This window comes from Peromyscus californicus, unplaced genomic scaffold, assembly GCF_007827085.1.
Source record: "Peromyscus californicus insignis strain IS unplaced genomic scaffold, ASM782708v3 Scaffold_7__1_contigs__length_154581171, whole genome shotgun sequence".
In the NCBI taxonomy this organism is placed as follows: Eukaryota; Metazoa; Chordata; class Mammalia; order Rodentia; family Cricetidae; genus Peromyscus; species Peromyscus californicus.
In genome coordinates, this window is record NW_026294595.1 from 3985691 (window position 1) to 4007243 (window position 21553).

General features: G+C 45.3%; 1 protein-coding gene across 11 annotated transcripts in view; it reads right to left on the reverse strand.

The window, feature by feature from the left end:
* Positions 1-1711: 1711 nt before the first annotated feature.
* Cntrl (centriolin) overlaps positions 1712-21553 on the reverse strand; it is an 88386-nt gene continuing 68544 nt past the window's right edge. For 6 of the 11 annotated variants that reach the window (XM_052726318.1, XM_052726317.1, XM_052726316.1 and 3 more), the window contains 17 exons: positions 21019-21149; positions 20782-20922; positions 20559-20685; positions 20239-20403; positions 19376-19535; positions 16866-16981; positions 16574-16791; positions 13173-13330; positions 11898-11971; positions 10148-10336; positions 9528-9753; positions 8707-8912; positions 7526-7666; positions 4954-5217; positions 4722-4784; positions 3971-4174; positions 1712-2154 (listed from right to left, as the gene is read on the reverse strand). In XM_052726318.1, the coding sequence (XP_052582278.1) occupies positions 2080-2154; positions 3971-4174; positions 4722-4784; positions 4954-5217; positions 7526-7666; positions 8707-8912; positions 9528-9753; positions 10148-10336; positions 11898-11971; positions 13173-13330; positions 16574-16791; positions 16866-16981; positions 19376-19535; positions 20239-20403; positions 20559-20685; positions 20782-20922; positions 21019-21149 (2658 nt within the window). In that variant the 3' untranslated portion in view covers positions 1712-2079. Of the gene's footprint in view, positions 2155-2469; positions 2540-3970; positions 4175-4721; positions 4785-4953; positions 5218-7525; positions 7667-8706; positions 8913-9527; positions 9754-10147; positions 10337-11897; positions 11972-13172; positions 13331-16573; positions 16792-16865; positions 16982-19375; positions 19536-20195; positions 20404-20558; positions 20686-20781; positions 20923-21018; positions 21162-21553 lie in introns of those variants that run through there. The other 5 variants (XM_052726319.1, XM_052726323.1, XM_052726325.1 and 2 more) reach the window with 5 other exon arrangements.

A 21553-nucleotide genomic window follows, 5' to 3' on the forward strand; every position in this document is an offset into this window, starting at 1 on the left:
TTTAAACTTTTTGGCTTCTTACATCCACATTTTTGCCTCAGGGAGAAATCACTTTCTCCTGCCGCTTGGACTTAGCACTTCAGCTGTCCCCAGGACAAAAGCTTCCATAGGAAACTTTTTCTTCCCCATAAGCTTTTTTTACTCCCCGTAAAGCTCAAAGAAAGATTTTTTTCCCCCAGTTTGCGTTCATAGCCCCCAAAGTTAGAAAATTGGAGTTTTGCTGTCTAGTTGCTTTTACTTAGCTTAAATTCTTTCTACACAATCTTACACTTCTAAGTTTTTCCTACACTATATTACTACCCTATACCTTATACTTATTTTTCACAGATAGAAATTGAAAAGGGGATAGAAGATAGAAAATTTTGACAGAAGAGAATTTTGCGCTGCAGCATCGGACATCCTTCCAGTCCGTTTTCCTTTTCTCTCAAGGATAAAACCCCTGCCCCATATATATATTCCATAACACTGGGCATGCCCCTTTCCACTGGCAGGGCTGACTCAGTCAGCACTTTTGCCAAAAAACTCTGTAATAAAACTATTATTTTCCTTTAAGTCCTTATTACTTTGTCTTTAGTCCCTGTTCATTTATCTTTAGTTCCCCCCCCCCTTTTTTTTCTTCTTTTTCTTTCTCTTTTTTTTTAAGTCCCTGTTCATGGCGCCATTCTGTGGGGCATTTACCCACCAACCCCACAGCTCCCCAGAGTTTTCTTGAGTGAGAGCAGCAGGAAATATTAAATAGAAGGATTTAGATTGTGGAGATGAACAGATAGAAAATAAAGGATAGCCCCGAGAGGCCTGCAACCTTTTCCAACAGCCCCAACTGTCTCTGCCCCAGGTTTTTATAGAGACGCCAGGGGGTGGAGCAAAAGACCTCCTCCCCCAGCACAGCCAAGTGCAGACCATCTCAGACACCTGCACTCAGGCCCGTGGTCCTAATCAGCCTCTCTATGAGAACCTGCTGGGTAAAGCCATGTGGAACCTGAAAACAGGCTCCCACAGTGTTGGAAATGCATGCCTTCTAGAACATACTGTGCAGCAAGCGGTGTGACTTCCATTATCTCCATGGTAATTATATTTACCCTGTATCTTAGAGGTTCAACTCTAGGTGCTCTGCTGACACGGTGCAGTACTGACTGTGGCTCAAAGGCTGTCTAGTCACCAACATCATTAGGACGGTTGGAGCCACACAGCCGTGACAGAGCTGCTCATTTCTAAAGAAATGTAGCACAGAGTGAGCTGTTCCAGTGCTTAAAAGTGGACTAATACACATTCTTTTTTTGTTTGTTTTTTTGTTTGTTTTCTGTTTTTTGTTTTTGTTTTTTGAGACAGGGTTTCTCCGTGTAGTCTTGGCTGTCCTGGAACTCACTCTGTAGACCAGGCTGGCTTCTAACTCAGAGATCCGCCTGCCTCTGTCTCCCGAGTGCCGGGATTAAAGGTGTGCCCCACCACCTACCGGCTGACGAATATATACATTCATCATCAGAGCTTAGTCTCCAGAATACAGTCTTGACGTTTTCCACTGGAGAATTACTATTTTAATAGGCTAAAGAAAAGCAGCCTAAGTGCAATGGTTTCCTGATAGAGACTTCTAAAGAAGGAAGCACTCATTGCTAAGACCAGGTAAAAATTGGGAGAAATGGCTGGAAGATTATTGTCATTGTCTTGGAATTAAGGAATAACCTGATGTCTTACCAAAGAACGCTATGAAATGTAAAGTTAGACCAAGTTGACAGTATCTTTTATTTTCATATTAAAAATAGATTTCTGATCAGAATCTAAAAATAACTTATTAAGTCTTGGGGCTTTTAGTACATTCTTTTTCATGGTAACTAGACATACCAGTTATGGACTCAGGGTATGTGGTTAAAAATTCACTGGAAGAACAAAAACAGAGCAAGACTGGAGGAGAAAAATAAAAATACCCCCCTTACATTCTGGTTTAGACTATCCACATCTAGTCCCACAAGTACATGTAATTTACAAAATCTGCAGTATAAACGGTACAAACACAAACTACAATGCATTTTCTGTCTTTGACTCACAGGGTCTTGGTAATAAACTGACGTTCCAATTAGGAAGTCAATGAGGTAGAGTAGGCATTTCCTCTTTGTTCACACAAGACTGTATTCCTGACCTCGGCTGAAGCTTCTTTTCCTACAGTAACAGAACAGAGTGGATGAATTAAACCTCTCTAACAGGACACGGTCTTACAGAATGAGGAGGTGGGTGTGATGGCTGGCAAAGTAACTTGCTTAAGGGCCTCTTTGGAACCTTTTTTTGTAGTGCTGGGGGATGAATCTGGGGATGTGCATATGCTAGGCAAGTGCTCTACCATTAAGCCAAATCCCCAGCCCCCAAAATACTTTAAGATGAACTGCTACAAAATCATGACTGAAAGGTAAATAGTTATTTTTTCTGGGGCTGCCAGACTTCCAAATCTTCCAATTAAATGCAGGGTTGCTAACATACCCTTCAAGCAGGAAACTCAGTGGTGGTAACTGTGTGGTTTTGATGGACCCTGCAGAACTTGAAAGGAGCTCTAAGAAGGAAAAACAATTTTAAGCACACGAGCCAGTCCCCAATCCTAGCTTCATCTCATAGTGTCCCAGATGTTGTGACAACCCCAGACTTTGACACGGTGCCTACAACTCACCTGCACCTCTGATGTAGAGTACCTCCAAAGCGCATGCATTTTTCTATATCCACAGCCCACACATGCTCTTACTAAGCCCTTACGAGTCTATTAAGTTCTGGAGGGCCAAGTGGTTTGGGCCTTTACCTGACTTGTCTCCACCACAAGTGTTAAGGCAATCATGTTAAAATCTCAGTCCTGCTGCTCATTAGCTTTGTGACTCAGGTAAGTCATTTGCCCCTCCTTAGGCCAATTAAAGAAGCAACTGTCCTTGGACATTCTTTGGGACACACTGCTTTCTGGTAAAGGTAGGTTGGCCTGTATATCCCCATTTGTCCTTTGCTATATCCTTGACCTGTTGTTTACCACTTTATATAGTTCTTTACCAACATAAAGGGACAATCTGTACCTTCCAGGATATAAAAATTAAATGGGATGGTGAAGGTACAGCGTTTAGCATGTACACAGAGTAAGCACCTGGAAACTGAAGCCATTTTCTGCCCAACCATGTTATTGTTGGCCAGTTCCATGAGTTAACTTTATGTTTCTCTTAAATGGTTACTAACTAAACCCCACACAGAAACCCTTGAGAGATCTAGAGTTTTGTAAGACAGTGAAGAGGTCTGCATTCAAATGCCTTTGAGAAATGGTCACTACCTAAAGCCCAGGGAAACCCAGACTTGACCTCACAGGTCTCAGCTTTTTCTTCTAAAAATGTGCTATACCTGTTTTGCCTGCATGTATATGTCTACATTATTTGGGTGACTGGAAAAAAGGGTATTGGGTCCCCTGGAAGCAGAGTAACAACAGATGATTGTGAACAGCATGTGGGTGCTGGGAAGTGAATCCAAGTCCTCTGGAAGAGCAGCCAGTGCTCTTCTCTTTTTTTCTTTTTTAAGATTTATTTACTTATTATTTATACAGTACAGTGTCTGCATGGCCAGCAGAGGGCACCAGATCTCATTACAGATGGCTGTGAGCCACCATGTGGTTGCTGGGAATTGAACTCAGGACCTCTGGAAGAACAGCCAGTGCTCTTAACTGCTGAGCCATCTCTCCAGCCCTCAAGGTCTAAGCTCTACATTGATCTCACAAGTGGAGAGCACAGACAAACTGACTACGTTTCTCCTGGGCCCTCCTATCCAGTTCTAGTTCACTAGGCCACCAGTTTACCTTCTTTCTATACCTATAGACCAGGTAAATCTACCCAGAGATGGCAGACAAGGTTTTTGCCAAGACAGCTGAGAGTGCCATTTAGATCCCAAGTCTTGGATCACCAACCCCAAAGTTTTCAGGCAGTCTAAGTAACTCTAAACTCTTTCAGAGCTTCCCTCTTACCTGACTTTGTCCAAGCTGGGAGTCCTCCACAAGGGATGATTCTAGATGAGACAGACTGGGTGATGACGAGTCTACAGAGGTACTAGTGACCAGTTCTCCTAACGCATCAACTTGTCTCCTCAGACTGTGTAAGGTGCCCTCTGTCTGCTGCTTCCCTTTGATTAATACTTCTGCTTGCTTAGACATACAGTGTCGAAGTTGAGCCTGAAAGTGTTACAGATGTGGGGTTTACACAGAAGAAATGCACCTGAAACATCACTCAGCTTCTTCACCTCTGATAAGCAAGTCTGACTTCAATCAACAGGAGTAAGGGCAGGGCGTGGCAGTATCCCTATTTAGTCCTGGCACTGGGGCGGCTGAGGCAGGACAGCCCCCAGGTCAAGGCCCCCCTGTAGTTCCAGGACAGCCTAGGGTATAGAGGGAGACCCTGTCTCAAGGAAGCATTACACAGGTTAAAGAACACAACTTCACATCCGAATTACGCCTGGACCAAGTGCCCTACACTGCTGGGCAAGTGCTGTACCACTGAGCCGTACGTCCAGGGCCCTAGAATTCAAAGGGTTTTGAATAGTGACAGCCAGTTACTACTGTGTGAGGTCAGCTCCTCTGGACTTTTACTGTGACCTCTAAGTGGCCTCTTGAGGGCTGCAATAGAGTGGACTAAGCAGCACGCGGGCATGGAGACGTCTCCCCACTTGCCAAGTGCCAACTATCTCACACTGGCTTTTGTTGTTTTTTTTAAAGAGGCAACCTTGAGTCGATCTTCACGGTGGCGCAGTCTCTCACGGAGTGCTTCTCCACGCCAGTGTTCATCCTTTTTCAGAAAGAAAAGGAGACCAATGAGTCACCAACTGACATGAGTGGGAGCCTACCATCTTTCCCTCCTATCCTGGCACCCCAAAATCTGTTTTTAGCTTTACTGGGGGAGGTGGGAACCAAACTATCACTCTGTGAAGCTCAGGGAAGAACAGGATGAACTTTACCATGATGTGAACATGGGAAAAGTTGGATTTTTCTTCAAAAAATCTCTCATTTGTGGTGAATGGGAAGTTCTCTTTCAAGCTTTCCAATGCTCCTAAGTTTTCATTTCTTTCCAAAATAGCTGCTAGATCTGCTGGTAGTTCTGGGAGAAACTGGTTGAGGTTCTTCAGACTGGTTCTGATTTCATCTTTCACCTCAGACTTAAGTGTCCTCATTGCATCACTGATCTCCATTTGCCTTCTCTCCAGATCCTTTTGGTTTGCCATCTACAGAATGAATTGAGGTCAAACACCAGTACTTAGAACCGAGTTGCTTATGTGCCATATATTGAAGGATCTACAAATACTGGACTAGCTCAGTAAAGCGCTTGCTTTGCAAGTAGAAGGACACACAAGGCTGGGCGAGGTGGACCATGTTGAAAGTTCAGTACTGGGGAGGCAGGAACAGGTCAATCTTTGGAGCTCACTGGCTGGCCACCAAGCCTAACGAGCGAGCTGCTTCAATGAGAGGCCCTGTCTCAAGGCAGTAAGAGCAATTAGAGGAGGACACCAGGGTCCTTCTCTGGCCTCTACATGAACAACCACTCAGTGCATGCAACACCCATACCCACAGCACACAACACCCTAACATCACACAACGCCCTAACACCACACATACCACACAACGCCCTAACACCACACACACACACACCACACATATACCACACAACACCCTAACACCACACACACACCACACAATACCCTAACACCACACACACCACACCACACAACATCCTAACACCACACACACACCACACCACACAATACCCTAACACCACACACACACCACACAATACCCTAACACCACACACACCACACCACACAACATCCTAACACCACACACACACCACACCACACAATACCCTAACACCACACACACCATACTACACAACATCCTAACACCACACACACACACACACACCACACAACACAATACCCTAACACCACACACACATCACACCACACAATACCCTAACACCACACACACATCACACCACACAATACCCTAACACCACACACAAATACCCTATCACACACACACACACACACACACACACACCATACAATACCTTAATACCACCCCCCCCCCAAATAATACCCTAACAACACACACACCAAGCAATACCTTAACACACATACACACACCAAACAATACCTTAAGGAGATGGCTCAGTGCAGTGCAGGCCATAAATCAGGACTGGAGTTTGGTTTCCAGTGTTCACATAAAAAGCTGGGTGTTGTGTCATTGTGCCTGTAATTCCAGTGCTGGGGGACGTGGAGACAGGAGGATGTATGGAGCCTGTCCTAACTGGTAAGCCACAGGTCCCAGTGAAAGACTGTTGCTTAGTTTTATGTCATTTGGGAAGAGGGACTCTGACTTGAGAAGATGCCTCTAAGACTGGCATGAGGTGATTCTGTCAGGCATTGTCTTGATTAATGATTGAAGCTGTCAGAGGCCCCAGCACACTGGTTGGTGCCATTTGTGGGCTGATGGTCCTGAGTTTTATAAGCACACTGAGCAAGCCATGAGAAGCATGCCAGTAAGCAGTGTTCCTCCATGGCCCCTGTTTCAGTTCCTGCCTTGAGTTCCTGCCCTGATTTCCCTCTGTGATGGACTATAACCTGAGAGTTATAAGCTGAAATAAACCCTTTTCTCCCCAAATTGCTTTTGGTCATGGTGTTTATTACAACAATAGAAACTCTTAAGACAGCAGGGTGGATGTCTTCTGAGGACTAACACCTGAGTCTGATCTCTGGCCTCCACATGTCCACATGTGTGTACACATGTGTACTGCTACACATGCACACACAACATAATGAGTTGGGGATGGAGGGACCTATCAGTCAGTCTCTAAAGTACTTGGCCTGCAAGCATGAGGACTTGAGCTCAATCCTCAGAACCCATATAAAATGGTGGGCATGGGGACACACTTGAATCCTAGTGCTGGAGAAATGGGGACAGGGCCTCTACCCAGGACAATTAGGGACCCTGGCTAAAGAGACATGGCTAGGGTTCCTGATAATGGTAGGCAAGGTGTACTCCAACTCCACACATGTAGACCTGCACACTTGGGAGCCTGTGCCTACACAGCCATTTTAAAGTCAGTTGAGCTGGCTCAGCAGGTTAAGCCTGCCAGCCTGAGGTGAATCCCCAAGACCCAGTAGGAAGGAGAGGACTGACTCCCTCAAGTTATCTTCTGACCTCCTCCACATGTTCACTATAGTGTGTGTCTAGAGGGCATGCAAGGGATAAACAAACACATGAATAAATAAACATCATTTTAAAAAAAGCTAGTTGAACTTAAAATAATTTTGAAAGTATATTTTTAACCAATACTTTTTCCTTAAGTTTGTGTCTAAATTTTAGGGCTGAAAAAGATTTAACTTACAGAACATTCTTAACCATCAGCTTTTCACAACTCCCACATGCCCCTTAGAGAGAAATACAACAATAAAGCTTCCTGAGCCCTGGGGGAGGGAACTATTAAGCCCACATGATGGCCAAGGCTGGCCAGCAGGCTTCAGGGGTGCACACCTGTTTCTTGAGCTCCAGGTACTCGTGCTGCATCTGGTTGAGCTCCTTCATGAGGCGCCTGGCTCGCTCGTGGTTGTCCTGGGCTACCAGTTCAATTGTGGCCATTTCCTTTTGCATGCAACTATTCTCCTGCTTTTGCTCCTAGCATAGAGAGGGAGGCAAATGGCTTTGTAGTCACGTATGGGCAGTTGTAGTTACTGGCTTCCACACTCACTAGCACTATAACGACCTCAGTTTCTATAGCTGTAGAATGGAGCTAAATCCATCTGCCTTCTGGAGGCAGGTGGGTGTAGTGTGGCTGGGAGTCTCCCAAAGTCTGAACCTCAGATCTTTAGCACTATCTCTGACAAGTTACTTCCTCCTTCTCAGCCCCATTAATTATCTGTGAAATGGCAACAATATCATCATTGGTTCTATGTGTGTGTGTGTGTGGGGGGGGGTTATTTTATTTATTTATATATTTGAGATAGGGTCTCACTATGTAGCTATGGATGGCCTAGAACTTACCATGTATGTCTAGGCTGGCCTCAAATTCTGAGGGCTGGGATTAAAGATGTGTGCTACCATGTCCAGACTAAATTTTAGACATCTAAATTCTATCTCTATGGTCATCCTGTCTAAGTCCTAGGTGTAAGCACACCACCCTCTGGGAAATGCATCCAGATTCCTTTCATATAGCAGATTCCACTATTCTTTGCAGAGAGCAGGGAGAACCCATTCCTTGGGAACCCACTGCTCACCGTGCTCAATGATGTAATCATCCCTCCCCTCAACATACTTAGTTCATAGGTAAAAGCATGGTACACCTGACTTCCTGGTTTTAGTATGTTTGATAAAAGCCAATGTTGACCCAAAAGGGCAAACTGTAGCTATACAAAGGTTCCTACCAACCCAACCCCTGGCAGCCCACAGTAGACTGAACATAACTCTCTACTGTTCTGATACTGTCCACAGGATGGCCCCTTGTGGGCAGCCAGAGCTGCCCAAGTCTCAGAAAAAACTCACTGTGTGCTTCAACAATAAATTGTGATTAAATATACCAATAATAACTACTGGATTAGGGCCTGGGCTGATGGGTAATTTCTTTTCTCTCCAGTGAAGCATTGTATAAGTAAAATGTCTATGTCAATTCAATGTAAACATACTGTTTTCTCTAGACTTGCAGGGGAGCAAATACTCACCAGAAGGTTCTTCTCCAGCTGGCTCCGCTGGTTCTTTAGAGCTTCCTTTAGGCCAGCCACCTGCTTCTCTGCCTTTTTCCTTTCTGTTAAGAACTGGTTTCGCAGTAGGCTGAAATCTGCCCTCATAGCGTCAGCCTCCTTCTGCAGGGCCAACAGCTCACTTGACTTCTCCATCAGCTGCTGCTCCCGTTCTGAAAGCTGCTGTTCTGGAATGAGAGCATGCTTACGTTTGGCTGGAGGCCCTGGACCATCTGTGGGCAGAGCTTTCTGTATCTCACAGGCAGACACCTAATAGTGGCGTGTTACCCACTCTGCTGTTTCCTTTAGTCACGGGTTTCACAAGCCTGCCCTGACCCACTCCACAGGCTCAAGAGAAGCTCACCAAGAGAGAGCAAACTGACTCCGAGATGGGCCCTGTACTCTAGCACAGCTCATGCAGTCACCTTTGGTGCCGACACTCTTTCTCTCAGCAGCTGAAGCCAAATACACCCACATGCACATTTCCCGAAAGCTCGCCCTCTGAGTCTCGAACTTCCCCCCTTCACGTCCCACTTACCCACTCATCTTCTGGAATGAGGCCGAAGGGCATGAAGAGCCATGCTGGCCAGTCTTGGGGTCAAACCTCCCCATAAAGACACACTCCCTCTGCCCCTGTGTCCTCAGCCATCTCTCCCAGGGCTGCTGCCCTCCTTCCCACTTCGGTTCTCCTTCCTCCTTCTTGGACTCTGGCGAGGGCCTGGGTCTTCTTCACAAACTTCACAAGACAAGCAGAACACCCCCCCCCCCCCCCCAGCCGACTCCCACCCCTGCAGTGTACTCACTGGCCTGGGAGAGCGTCTTCTCCAGGCTCTCACTGCCCCGCTCCTCTTCCCGCAGGGTCCTGAGGCGTCCTTCAGCGGCCGTCACGTCTGTGAGCAGCTGCTCCAGTTTGGTTTTCTGCTCTGTCAACTCCTCCTCCAGCCGCTCTTGCTGCTGCCTCAGTGTAACTTTACCAGCCTCGAACTTCTGTTCCTCACTTTCTCTTTCCTTCTGGAGCCTTTCAAACATCTGAATAGAAAAGAACCCCGGTCAGTCATAAAGGGACAAGTGTCCCTGACGATCCTCAGAGAGATTCCAGTTCAAAGGAAAGGAGAGAAATGTCTGCGGGGAAGGGGGGAGGGGGGGGAGACAGAAAGGGAGATCAAATGCCGTGCCTTTATAAAGATGAAGCAGGGGCTGGGAAGCCACCTGGCCACCATGAGAAGAGGATGTATGCTGCTAACTCATTAGCATGTGGCCATGAAGAGCTTTACAAGACCAATGCCTGATGACTTTTAATGGTCCGTAACTTACACTACTCAGAGTCACCCAGAAGATGCACACAGGCAGTCTGATGTGGGGTGGGGAGGTGGGAGGCGCAGAGCTCCCAGGAGCGCAGAATGGCCCCCTTTCTGTGCAGTACCGTTTCTTGCTGGTCTAGCTGGAGCTTGCTCTCTCTGATCTCATTCTGAAGCTCCTGAAGTTGCTGTTCTTTAGTCTCCGCCTCTTTCTGGCAGCTCTCAAACCTGGCAATCCATTTGCTGATGTCCTTCTGCAGCTGCCCCTGCTCACTGAGCAGAGCATTCTGGCGCTGGGTGGTGTGGAGCAGGTCCTTTAGGCGAAAGAACACATTGGAACTCCTCACAAAGCCATTCCTAAGGTGACCAGTGTCTGTTCAGCACCAACCAGGTCTGCAAAGTGTCACACCCTTTACTATCAGCAAACTTAGAGAAAAGTGCCCAGGACTCAGAGTTAACACCCAGCTTGCCTTCTCTTAGTGCCTAACAGGTAAGATGGCAAAGGATGGCAAAACCTCAGGAAAAGCTTCAGCTGCCTTGTCACCAAGATGGGAATAAACACTGCTCTACAAATAACCAAGACTGCTGAGAAAATGAAGAGAAAACTACACACAAGGATTCATTCTTTTGTTACTATCTGTGTTATTATTATTATTATTTTATTGTTTTTGGTTTTTTGAGACAGGGTTTCTCTGTGTAACATTCCTGGCTGTCACTTTGTAGACCAGGCTGGCCTTGAACTCACTGAGATCTGCCTACCTCTGCCTCCCAAGTGCTGGGATTAAAGGCGTGCTCCAATCGACAGCTGCTCTGCAGCTCTATGAGCAGTCTTACAGGGGGTAGGGGTCACCTGTGTCATAGGTCCCCATGTCCCCACAGAGCCTTCTAGGGACTGCTGTTTGGCTCGAGTCTAGCTGCCACCCTACTTCTTACTAGCTTTGGGTAAACATGAATGGAGGGCTGAAAGGGATCAGAGAACCATCCAAGGACCAAAGCCTTATCGGAAGGCTGTGCTGTGTAGGGCCTGTGGTGCTGTGAAGGGCCTATGGTGCTGTGAAGGGCCTATGGTGCTGTGAAGGGCCTGTGGTGCTGTGAAGGGCCTGTGGTGCTGTGAAGGGCCTATGGTGCTGTGAAAGGCCTGTGGTGCTGTGTAGGGCCTATGGTGCTGTGAAGGGCCTATGGTGCTGTGAAGGGCCTATGGTGCTGTGAAGGGCCTGTGGTGCTGTGAAGGGCCTGTGGTGCTGTGAAGGGCCTGTGGTGCTGTGAAAGGCCTGTGGTGCTGTGAAGGGCCTGTGGTGCTGTGAAGGGCCTATGGTGCTGTGAAGGGCCTGTGGTGCTGTGAAGGGCCTGTGGTGCTGTGAAGGGCCTGTGGTGCTGTGAAGGGCCTGTGGTGCTGTGAAGGGCCTGTGGTGCTGTGAAGGGCCTATGGTGCTGTGAAGGGCCTATGGTGCTGTGAAGGGCCTGTGGTGCTGTGAAGGGCCTGTGGTGCTGTGAAGGGCCTGTGGTGCTGTGAAAGGCCTGTGGTGCTGTGAAGGGCCTGTGGTGCTGTGAAGGGCCTGTGGTGCTGTGAAGGGCCTGTGGTGCTGTGAAGGGCCTGTGGTGCTGTGAAGGGCCTGTGGTGCTGTGAAGGGCCTATGGTGCTGTGAAGGGCCTATGGTGCTGTGAAGGGCCTATGGTGCTGTGAAGGGCCTATGGTGCTGTGAAGGGCCTATGGTGCTGTGAAGGGCCTATGGTGCTGTGAAGGGCCTGTGGTGCTGTGAAGGGCCTGTGGTGCTGTAAAGGGCCTATGGTGCTGTGAAGGGCCTGTGGTGCTGTGAAGGGCCTATGGTGCTGTAGTGCCAGCGGTAAGAAGCCCATTATATTTGTGAAACTCACCTGCTTTGCTAGGTCCAAATGGTCTTGGGTACTATTCAGTTCCTCCTGTAGGGAGTTTATGGCTTCCCGTTTATCTAGAAAAACATTTTCATAAAATGTTACTTACACATATACATATAGTTTTCTACTTGATCCCCCTTTCAAAGTTTATCAGAACTGAATTTATATTTATTTTTGTCAAATCAATGACGATGCCACAGTATCTTATTAAAGGACAAAAGACAGTTACACATACAACCCAGGTACGGGTTTTCAAAGATTTCCATATTAAAGAGTAAACATTTAGATAATAATGTTGGTGAGATTCATGGTTTAGAATGGGTATACTGTACATTACTTGTGGAAATGTAACCCTCGCAGACTCTTTCCTGAAGACAATCCTAGATAAAATTGGTATCCATTGCTAGCTATGTGATCTTGAGCAAACTGCAAGAACTTATTAGTATCATCACCTGTAAATAGACAGAATACTGGTTTCTATGTCCCAAATGCTCCAGAGATTTTGTTTTGGATACAGTGTTTCATTATGCAGCCCAGTTGGTTTTGAACTTACTTTCCTCTTGCCTCAGCTTACTGAGTGCTGAGTTTACAGGTGTGTATCACCAGATCTAGTTTTGTCATATGACTAAAAATGAGACAGTACATACATCATGACTAGAACATGATACATGCTTAACAAGTACATTATTACCTACAAATACTTAGCCATTTCTCCTAAATAAATTAACAGAAGCATTGGTAATAAAAGACGTTTTTCCTATTTGCATTCAATCTCTCACACACACACACACACGTCATAGTTATGACCTGAGGGGTGATGTCAATTTATTGTGTGTCTTTGTGTGAGAATGAGCATGTGCCATGCATCAGTGTGGAGGGCAGAGGTCAACATCGGGAGTCAATTCTCTCCCCTATTGTGAGCTTGAAGGACAGGATGTCGTCAGGCTTTATGGCAAGTGCTTTTTACCTACTGAGCCACCTCACTGGCTCAAAAGTAACTTTATATATATATATATTTTTTTTTTTTAATTTTTTTTATTTTTATTTTTTCCTAATTTTAAACTGTTCTCTAAGGAACATAAATTAGATTTAAAAAAAAAAGCTTAAGATGAAATTCACGTATCATGTGTGTCTTAAAGTCTATGATTTAGACGGTATATCTATAGAGTGGTATAATAAATCCATAACTGAACTTTAGAAAGCAATCCCATGCCCCATTCTGCATCCATCACTTCTCTTGCGGGCAGGCTGCGGGCTGCAGAGTCCATCCCTTACCTTGTAGCTGCTGCTGCACTGTGGAAATGTCGCTGTGCAAGGCCAGCTTGTCTCTGCTCAGGTGCTCCAGCTCCTGCTGCAGCTCCCGGACACGCAGCTCTAGCTTCCCTAAGTTTGACCGTTCCATTCTGTTGCTTTCTTCTGTAGCTGTTAAAACTCTGCCATGGAACAAACCAGACTGTTAAGCAGAAAGCACCCACCATGAAGCCACCTGAGGGGCAGTGCCACCTTCCACAGTGTGCAGTAGGAAGTCGGGATGAGGATAAGGCTGGGAGTTAAGACGCCAGAACTCATTTTCAAAGGATACCTTACCAGCATTCCAAAGAGGAGATTAAAACAAAAGATTCACTAAGTTAAAGTTTTACATGCGACATTCAAAATTCCAAAACCAAAACAAAATAAAGGTGAGTGATAAACACAGACTGCTCTCATCATCAGTGAAAAAGCAGGAAACACACTCTGTGTACAATAGGGTCTGCCCACATCACAGCCATTCTAGCAAGTGTGCATCTCACTGAGGTTTTAACTTGGGTTTTCCTGGTGAGGAATGATGCTGGGCACCTTTTCATGTGCTTCTTTTCCATTATGTAGCTTCTATGAAAATGTATGTTCAAATCTTTTGCCCATTTAAAAACTAGGTTATTTCCTTACTATCAAGTTTTGAAGGCTCTTTAAAACATACATTTTGTGGACTTATATTACACATGTGGCTGAAAAAATTTTTCTCCTAACCCTTGTCATGTATTTTTATTACGTTCAATGGTGTCTTTTGAAGTAATCTTTTAAATGTCTGGTTTTTATTTTTAAATTTATTTTATTTTGATTTTTTGAGTAAGGGTCTGTCTACAGAGCCCTGGCTGTCCTGGAACTTGCTCTGTAGACCAAGCTGACTTCAGACTCAGAGATCCACCTGCTCTACTTCCCAAGTGCAAGGATTAAAGGTGCATACCATCACACCTGGCTTACACGCCCAGTTTTTAATAAGATCACTTGTTATTACTACTGTGCATATGTCTGAGCGCAGGCCAGAGCACAGCCTCCAGGGGTTCCCTTTCTCCCTGCTGTGGCTTCTCATCATGTTTCTGCTAGACTGTGTTCTCCAGGCTGGCAGGCATGTGGGCTTCCAGGTGATTTTCCTATCCCTGCCTTGCATCTCTCCCCAAGAGTGCTGGGATTCTCAATGCACAACCCCAGCATCTGGTATGCCTTCTTGTCAGCTTTAAAAGTCCTGTTTTATTTATCTAATTTTATGTCTATGTGAAAGCACATCAGGTATGCTTAACTGTACAGGCATGCATGAAATGAGACAGTCTCTCTCTGAACCTGGAACTCACTCTTGGCTAAACAGGCTGGCCAGTGGGCCCATGGGATCTTGCCTTCACTCCTCAACGCCTAGCTTTTAACATGAGTTCTGGTCCTGGAACTCAGGTCCTCACTCAGACATCTCCCCACCCCTGTACTTTATTGTTTTATATGGATCATGTTTTTAGTGCCGAGTTAAGAAAATTTTTGTCCTACTCAAAGGCACAGAGGGCTTGCTTGCCTTCTCTTAAGTTTCATATTTAATTTTTACATTTACATTTATGGCTCATTTTTTTTACTTATTTATTCAGTTGGGGAGGGGGCATGTACATGCCCTGTTGCATGTGTGGAGATAAAATGACAACTTAGAAGAGTTGGTATTCTCCTTCTACTTTGTGGGTTCAAGGAATTAAACTCAGGGTGTCTCAGGCTCAGCAGCAAGAACCTTTACCTATGGAACCATTGTATCTGCTTATTCTATGAGCATGGGTGTCCAGCCTGCATGTACATCTGTGCACTACTTATTTTATGAGCATGGGTGTCCAGCCTGCATGTACGTCTGTGCACTACTTGCATGCCCAGTGCTCACAGTGGCCAGAAGGGAGTGCCAGATTGCCTGGAACCAGAGTTACATGTGGTTGTATGCTGCCAGTGGGTGGTAAAAATCCAACTCAGATCCTCTACTCCATTTTTTATATAGTGAAAATATGTATCAGGTATGCTTAACTGTACAGGCATGCATGAAATGAGACAGTCTCTCTCTGAACCTGGAACTCTCTACTCCTCCATTTTTTATATAGTGAAAATATGTATTGCATTTTGGGTTTTGGATCTTCAATTCTTATAATAATAAATCTAAAAAGACTATTTCTCTGTTGAAAAGATGCCTTTAGCTACTTCTCAAAACACATGCTTCATATTTCAGTTTATTTCTCGACCCTCTATTCCAGCAGTTCTCAACCTGTAGGTCACAACCTCTTTGGGGGTAGGTGGGACAGGGGTCGCCTAAGACCATTGGGAAAACAGATATTTACATTAGGATTCATAACAGCAGCAAAGTTACAGTTATGAAGTAGCAACGAAAATAATGTTATGGTTGGGGTCACACAGCATGAGGAGCTGTATTAAAGGGTGAAGCAGCAGGACCATTGAGACCCACTGTTCTAGTCTGTTCCATCTGGTGCACACCAGTATCATAGGGTTTGATTACTATCATTTATATGAAGTCTTAAAATCAAGTGGGGTTAGTCTTAAATCTTTTTATTTCCTAAAGTTCTTTTTTTGTTGTTGTTTTTGTCTTTTTGTGTGTACTATATCTAAAGAATTCTATGAATTGTAGGTCTTTTGCATTTCCTTATAAATTTTAGAATCAACTTTTGAATTTCTAAACAAGGCAGAAAAAAAAAATGCTACCGGGGATTTTAACTGCAACTGTTTTGAATATGTAGATCGATCTGAGAACAATCTGTCTTCTTACAGAAATGAACAAATTGTTCCTTTCCAATTGTTTTCAGCAAAAGATTGTGTGTGTGTGTGTGTGTGTGTGTGTGTGTGTGTGTGTGTGTGTGTGTCTGTGTGTCTGTGTGTCAGAGGACACCCTCAGGTACTTATGAGCTGCTGTCTTTTTGAGGCAGGGTCTCTCTCAGTGGCCTGGAGCTCATGTAGGCTAGGCTGGCCGGCCTGGGTGCTTCAGAGACGTCCCTATTGCTGGGATTACAAGTGTGGGTTTTCCTGTCGGGCTGTTTCTGCTTTTACCATGGGCTCTGGAGACTGAACTCAAGTCCTCATGCTTGAAAGGCAAGCTTTACTGTCCAACCCCAGGCAATATAGTGTAGCTTTGCGCCTTTCCTGGAACTCACTCTGTAGCCCAGGCTGGCCTTGAACTCACAGAGATTCACCTGCCTCTGCCTCCCAAGTGCTGGGATTAAAGGCATGCGCTTGGCTTTTGCTACTGTTTTGAGACAGGATCTTACTAAACAGCACTGGTAATTGGAACCTGCTATGTAGGCCATGGTGGCCACAAATCCACAGCAATGTTCCTGCCTCAGCTTCCTGGGTACTGGGATTACAGACACACGGCACTACAGCAGCTCTCTTACCTTTTGGCATGTGAAGACTTCTTTTCCCAAGTCTCACACTGCTCTCGGAGGTCTTCCTTTTCCTTAGTCAAACACTCGATGCATGACTGCAGTGCCTGGGTCTCGGCCCTCACTCGATCTAGGTCCCGCTTGTCCCTCTCCAGGAGCTGCTTCTGCCACTCGATTTCCCTGCTCTGCTGCTGAGCTGTCTGCTGCAAATTCTCCAGTTCCAGCTTCTCCTGAATCAGACAGGAGAGACTTCAGAACCCTGAGGAGAAAGGCTGTGGGCAAAGGCACAGGCTTTCCTCAGTACCTCCAGCACATCCACCTGCGTCTTCTCCAGCTCCGTCACCTTTTGGTCATGCTGTAGCTTCAGACCTTGGAGCGCACTGTTTTCAAGCTGCAGTATGTCTGCAACATTCTTTAGTTCTAAAAGAGACAAAGCAGGGTCAGTGCTAGTAAGAGAACCAGGAGACAGAACAGAACAGGACAGACTGTGACTCCTTGTTGACTGACACTGAAACACAATTATGTTGAACTGCCTAAATGCTGATTTTATTTGTAAAGGAAAAATATTTTTGAATGTAGTGTTAAAAACACTAATTTTTAGCTGGGTGGTGGTAGTGCATGCCTTTAATCCCAGCACTTGGGAGGTAGAGGCAGGTGGATCTCTGTGAGTTAGTTCAAGGCCAGCCTGGTCTATAGAACGAGTTCCACGACAGCCAGGGCTGTTACTCAGAGAAACCCTGTCTGGAACCCACTACTCACTACCCCCCCAAAAAAACCCAACCAACCAACCGACCAACCAAAAAACAACACTAATTTGTTAAAAACATTTAATAAAATTCTGACTCTAGGAGCATTTATATCCACATACAATGAGCTAAGTACATTTCATATGCAAAAATATTAATTAAAATAGGAAAAACTTGAAAATATAGGTACTTGTTCTTTGGGAACAATCTGGAAAGTAAATATCAGAAGTCCAACAGTCAAATGATAAGTACTAATAAATGTAATAAAGAAATCTCTAAAAGGGCTGGTGACACGGCTCTTACCACCAAGCCTGGTGACCTGAGATCAACAGGAGGGACCCACATGGCGGAAAGAACCAACGCCCCAAAAGTTGTCCTGACTCCCACACTGTTCCTCACATGCACACACACAATCAACAAACAGTGTAATAAAGTAATTCAAAAGATGACTACTACAACAGCATTTTGGGGTATTTTATTTCCGTACACTTTGTTTGACATGGCATGGCCTCAGACCCACAGTCAATGGTAATTTCCAGGAATTCCCAGTCCTCAGGTGGAAGCCAACTTGACTGGGCAAAGTCGTCCTTCCCTTAGCTCACGAACACTGACAGTGTGTGCACAGACTAGCAAGTGCAGCTCCTTCCTCCCAGATACTTACAGTCTGAGAGACTTCCTACTGAGACTGGACCGCAACCCCACTGTGCTGCACAGAATAAACCGAGTCGAGGATCCAGGCTGCTGTGGAGTTGGTGCTGCTATGACAGAATGAGTACCGCTCACCTGATCCCCACTGTTCTGTGTGCATGTCTGCCTATCTGTTTTCTCCCCATCCCTTCACTGCCCAGACAGGTTTCCAGGACACTGCAGGTAAAACTCATTTGCTATGTAGGTCTGAGGACTGGTGTGTGGCTGTGGTGTGGCTGTGCACCTATAACTGTAGTGTTCTATGTGTGTATGTGTGGGGTAGGGTGGGATGCAGTCAGGAGGATCACTGGGACCAGGTTTAGTGAGAGCCTTTGTCTCAAGGAAAGACAGAGAGTGACCCAGATGTCCTCCTCTGGGCTGTGTACACACATAGGCATGCACACACATGTGACTACACTATACTCACATAAAACATGATGGTAACATAAATAAATAAAATAACTGGGCTATATCCCACAGTCACCATTCACCTACATTTTTCATTCTATTTTTACATGTCATTAAATATTAAACATAAGCCTTTTCCTCCCAGTTTTGAAATTAGAAATCTTGCTGTGGTACATACACATAAAGGTTGGCCCTCTCTGGATGAGTAGAAATGGACACTTGAGTTTGTTGTTTTTTAGTCAGCTTAGTAGCAGCACCTGAATCTACTGATTTTTTAACTACCATCTGTGGCCCTGCAGCCCTGAGGCCTGGCAGGATTTCCAGTCCCGCCAGCACCAGCTCTACCGGGGCAGCCAAATGTAGTTTTTAACTAAGTCTCTACTGCTCTATTTACCAATAAAGACTCTGGAGTCAGACGTTGGGGTGAAAACCTGCTAGCTAAGAGAGGTCGAGAAGCAACCAACTGACTCTCCTTTTTGGCCAGAGATCCAGCAAGAAAGCCTCTCTTCAGATGTCCCAAACAAAAAATACCATGAAACTCAAGTCCCTCCCTACTCCTTCCTGTGCGTCTTTCTATTCATCTTCATGGGTCCTCCGTACTCTCTATGGCTAATTCCTGTCAACTGATCCAAGGCTGATTTTATTAACACAGCTTTGGGTTTCACGTGTGATCAAATACTCCACAAAATTGGTTTTACAAGTCTGAATATTTGGAGTCTTAAAACTGTCTCAGTTACACTCCATCAGCTCTAAGAGTCCTTCCTTCCATCAACATACGCTAATCTGCCACCACTATGGTTATTTTGCTTTAAATCGACCTTAACAAACTAATGTTTCTTTTATAGCTTGCTCCTCTTGCTTATTAGGGAGCTTATACAATCCAGAAGATGTGACTGTGGCCAGCTGTGCTTTTCTGGGGCCTGCAGTCAGACGTCCCCGGCCTCACACTTTGAGACTTGCTCTTTCAACTCACCAGTCTTATGTTTTGACAGCTGCTGTAAAACTACCTGAAGATTTTCTTCCTCTTTCTCCATCTCCTGCTTTATAAGTGCAAGCTGAGTCTTCTTTTCACTGATGTGGACATTCAGTTCTCCTTTCTGAAAACTCAGCTCTTCCAGAAGTGATTTTACTTCCTGTGTTTAAATAAAAGTCATCTCCTCTGTGAAATTAAGAATTGGCATCCCTTTCACAGGAGTTAGTTCTGTTATTTTATCTCATACATCTAATTTGTAATTTAGTTTATAGCAATTTTTGCCTTTGGTACCAAGAACAGCACTACATTTTGCACTAACATCTACTGTGAAATAGAAAAAAGTAACATGTTCATGCAAATGTGTTTGTGCCATTTACCCCAAGCAAAGGCTGCTCCCAGTCACAGGACTGTCAGGGCAGAAGGCTGGGGGCACAGACATGGTCACCAGCCTCAGGGGCTGTCATGGCGGAAGGCTAGGGGCACAGACACAATCACAGACTGAGATGCTCAGTAGACAAGCAGCTGCTATCAGATGCATGAGAAAGAAACTCCTTAGGAGCAACTGAAAAAAATCAGGAGGTTGCATGTGGCTGAGCTATGAGAAGCAGGCAGAATGGGATGTAGCTTGTGACTGGGATAAGGGCACTCCTGGACAGGAAAGACATGAGAAAGCCAAGAAGCAAGAGAACCCAGAGTATATCCAGATGCTACCTGATTGCCTCATCACCAACACATTAACATACACCCAAACAGTGCTATAGAGGAGGCATTTCTATCTCCATTTGGGAAGAACCAGGGAAAAACTTCAAAATAAACTTACAGCACTGCCGAGGACTTCTAAGAAGGCCTACTCCCAAACATACCCTGATGTGACTGCACTTCTCAGCGACTTCTGTCTGGCCCAGTGTCAGGGCTTCCTGGAGGTCAGCTTTTGCCTGGACCAGGCTGTCCTGGAGTAGGAGCAGCTCCTCCCTTCTATGCCCCAACTGAGTGTCTAGGACAGCCAGCTCCTGCTGCTGGCTTGTCACCTGAAAGGGGAGAGCCGGGAAGTGTGACTCCAGGATGTACACATTCTTAATACTTTTCGCACTTTTCCATCTTTTCTACAATCAAATAAACCTTATCCAGCAATCCTCAAGAAGAAATACATCTTAAACAGTCTTTTCTGAGGGTCTAGCCATACCTGGCTTTTCAGTGTTTCCAGTTCAGCTCTCTTGGTCTGAAGGAGAGTCTCAGACTCTTTAAGGACCTGGAGGTGGTGGTCCTCATTGTGTTCCGCTGTCTCAATGTCTGTCTGCAGACTCTGGAGCCTACAAAGCAGGGCAGCAGTTGAGCAGCCTCTAAAGGAGCCCGATGCCCACAGCTGCTGCAGCACCCCAGCGCAGCCCCCAGAGCCCTTTACTTACTCTTCTGTCAGTTTCTCCTTCTTCTTGCTCAGACACTGGAAATCTGCATCTTTGGTTACTATAACTCTGTTTATTTCTTTCAAGATTTCTTCTTGTTTGATTTTGTGTTGCTCCAAGTCCTTTGCATCAGCCTGGAGCAATCTACAACGAAATATTTATGCCCTGGTCCTTCAGGCTTAGCACACATCAACCATTACTCTGTGCACCTCAGCCCTCAGCAGCCCAGGGTCCACCCACCTCAGTTGCTGTTCAGCTTTCACGAGGTTAAATGTAGTCTCTTGGGCTCTCTTTTCTAAAGCCTCAGCATCTGACTCGGCTTGTAATAGATTTCTTTCAGCATCAGCAAACTTTTCAACAGCATTCTTTGTCTAGAAGAGAAACTGTCATTAAAAACAATTTGGCTACAGTACTCACCACAGTTATTCACAGTATTAACTGGTACAACTCTCAGAAGATAAAAAGAGAAAAAGAGAAAAACCTGAAAACGTTCCTTTGCTGTGACTCTCTAATACTTAGAAAATTGTCCAGAAGCAAATAATTACTATGTAAAAATGTAACTAGCTAAATCTCGACAAAAGATGAAGTGACAGTGTATTAAAACAGAATACTGTCTAGTCTTTAAAACGACAGTGTAGCAGCATACAGATGTTTGAGTATGTTAGACCAGAAAAACACCGTAAATGGTATAAGCACTGTGAAAGGAACTATATAAAATCACATCTGTGTCAACAAAAAGCATTTATGAAAAAGTTGTTTGAAGATGATGAGACTG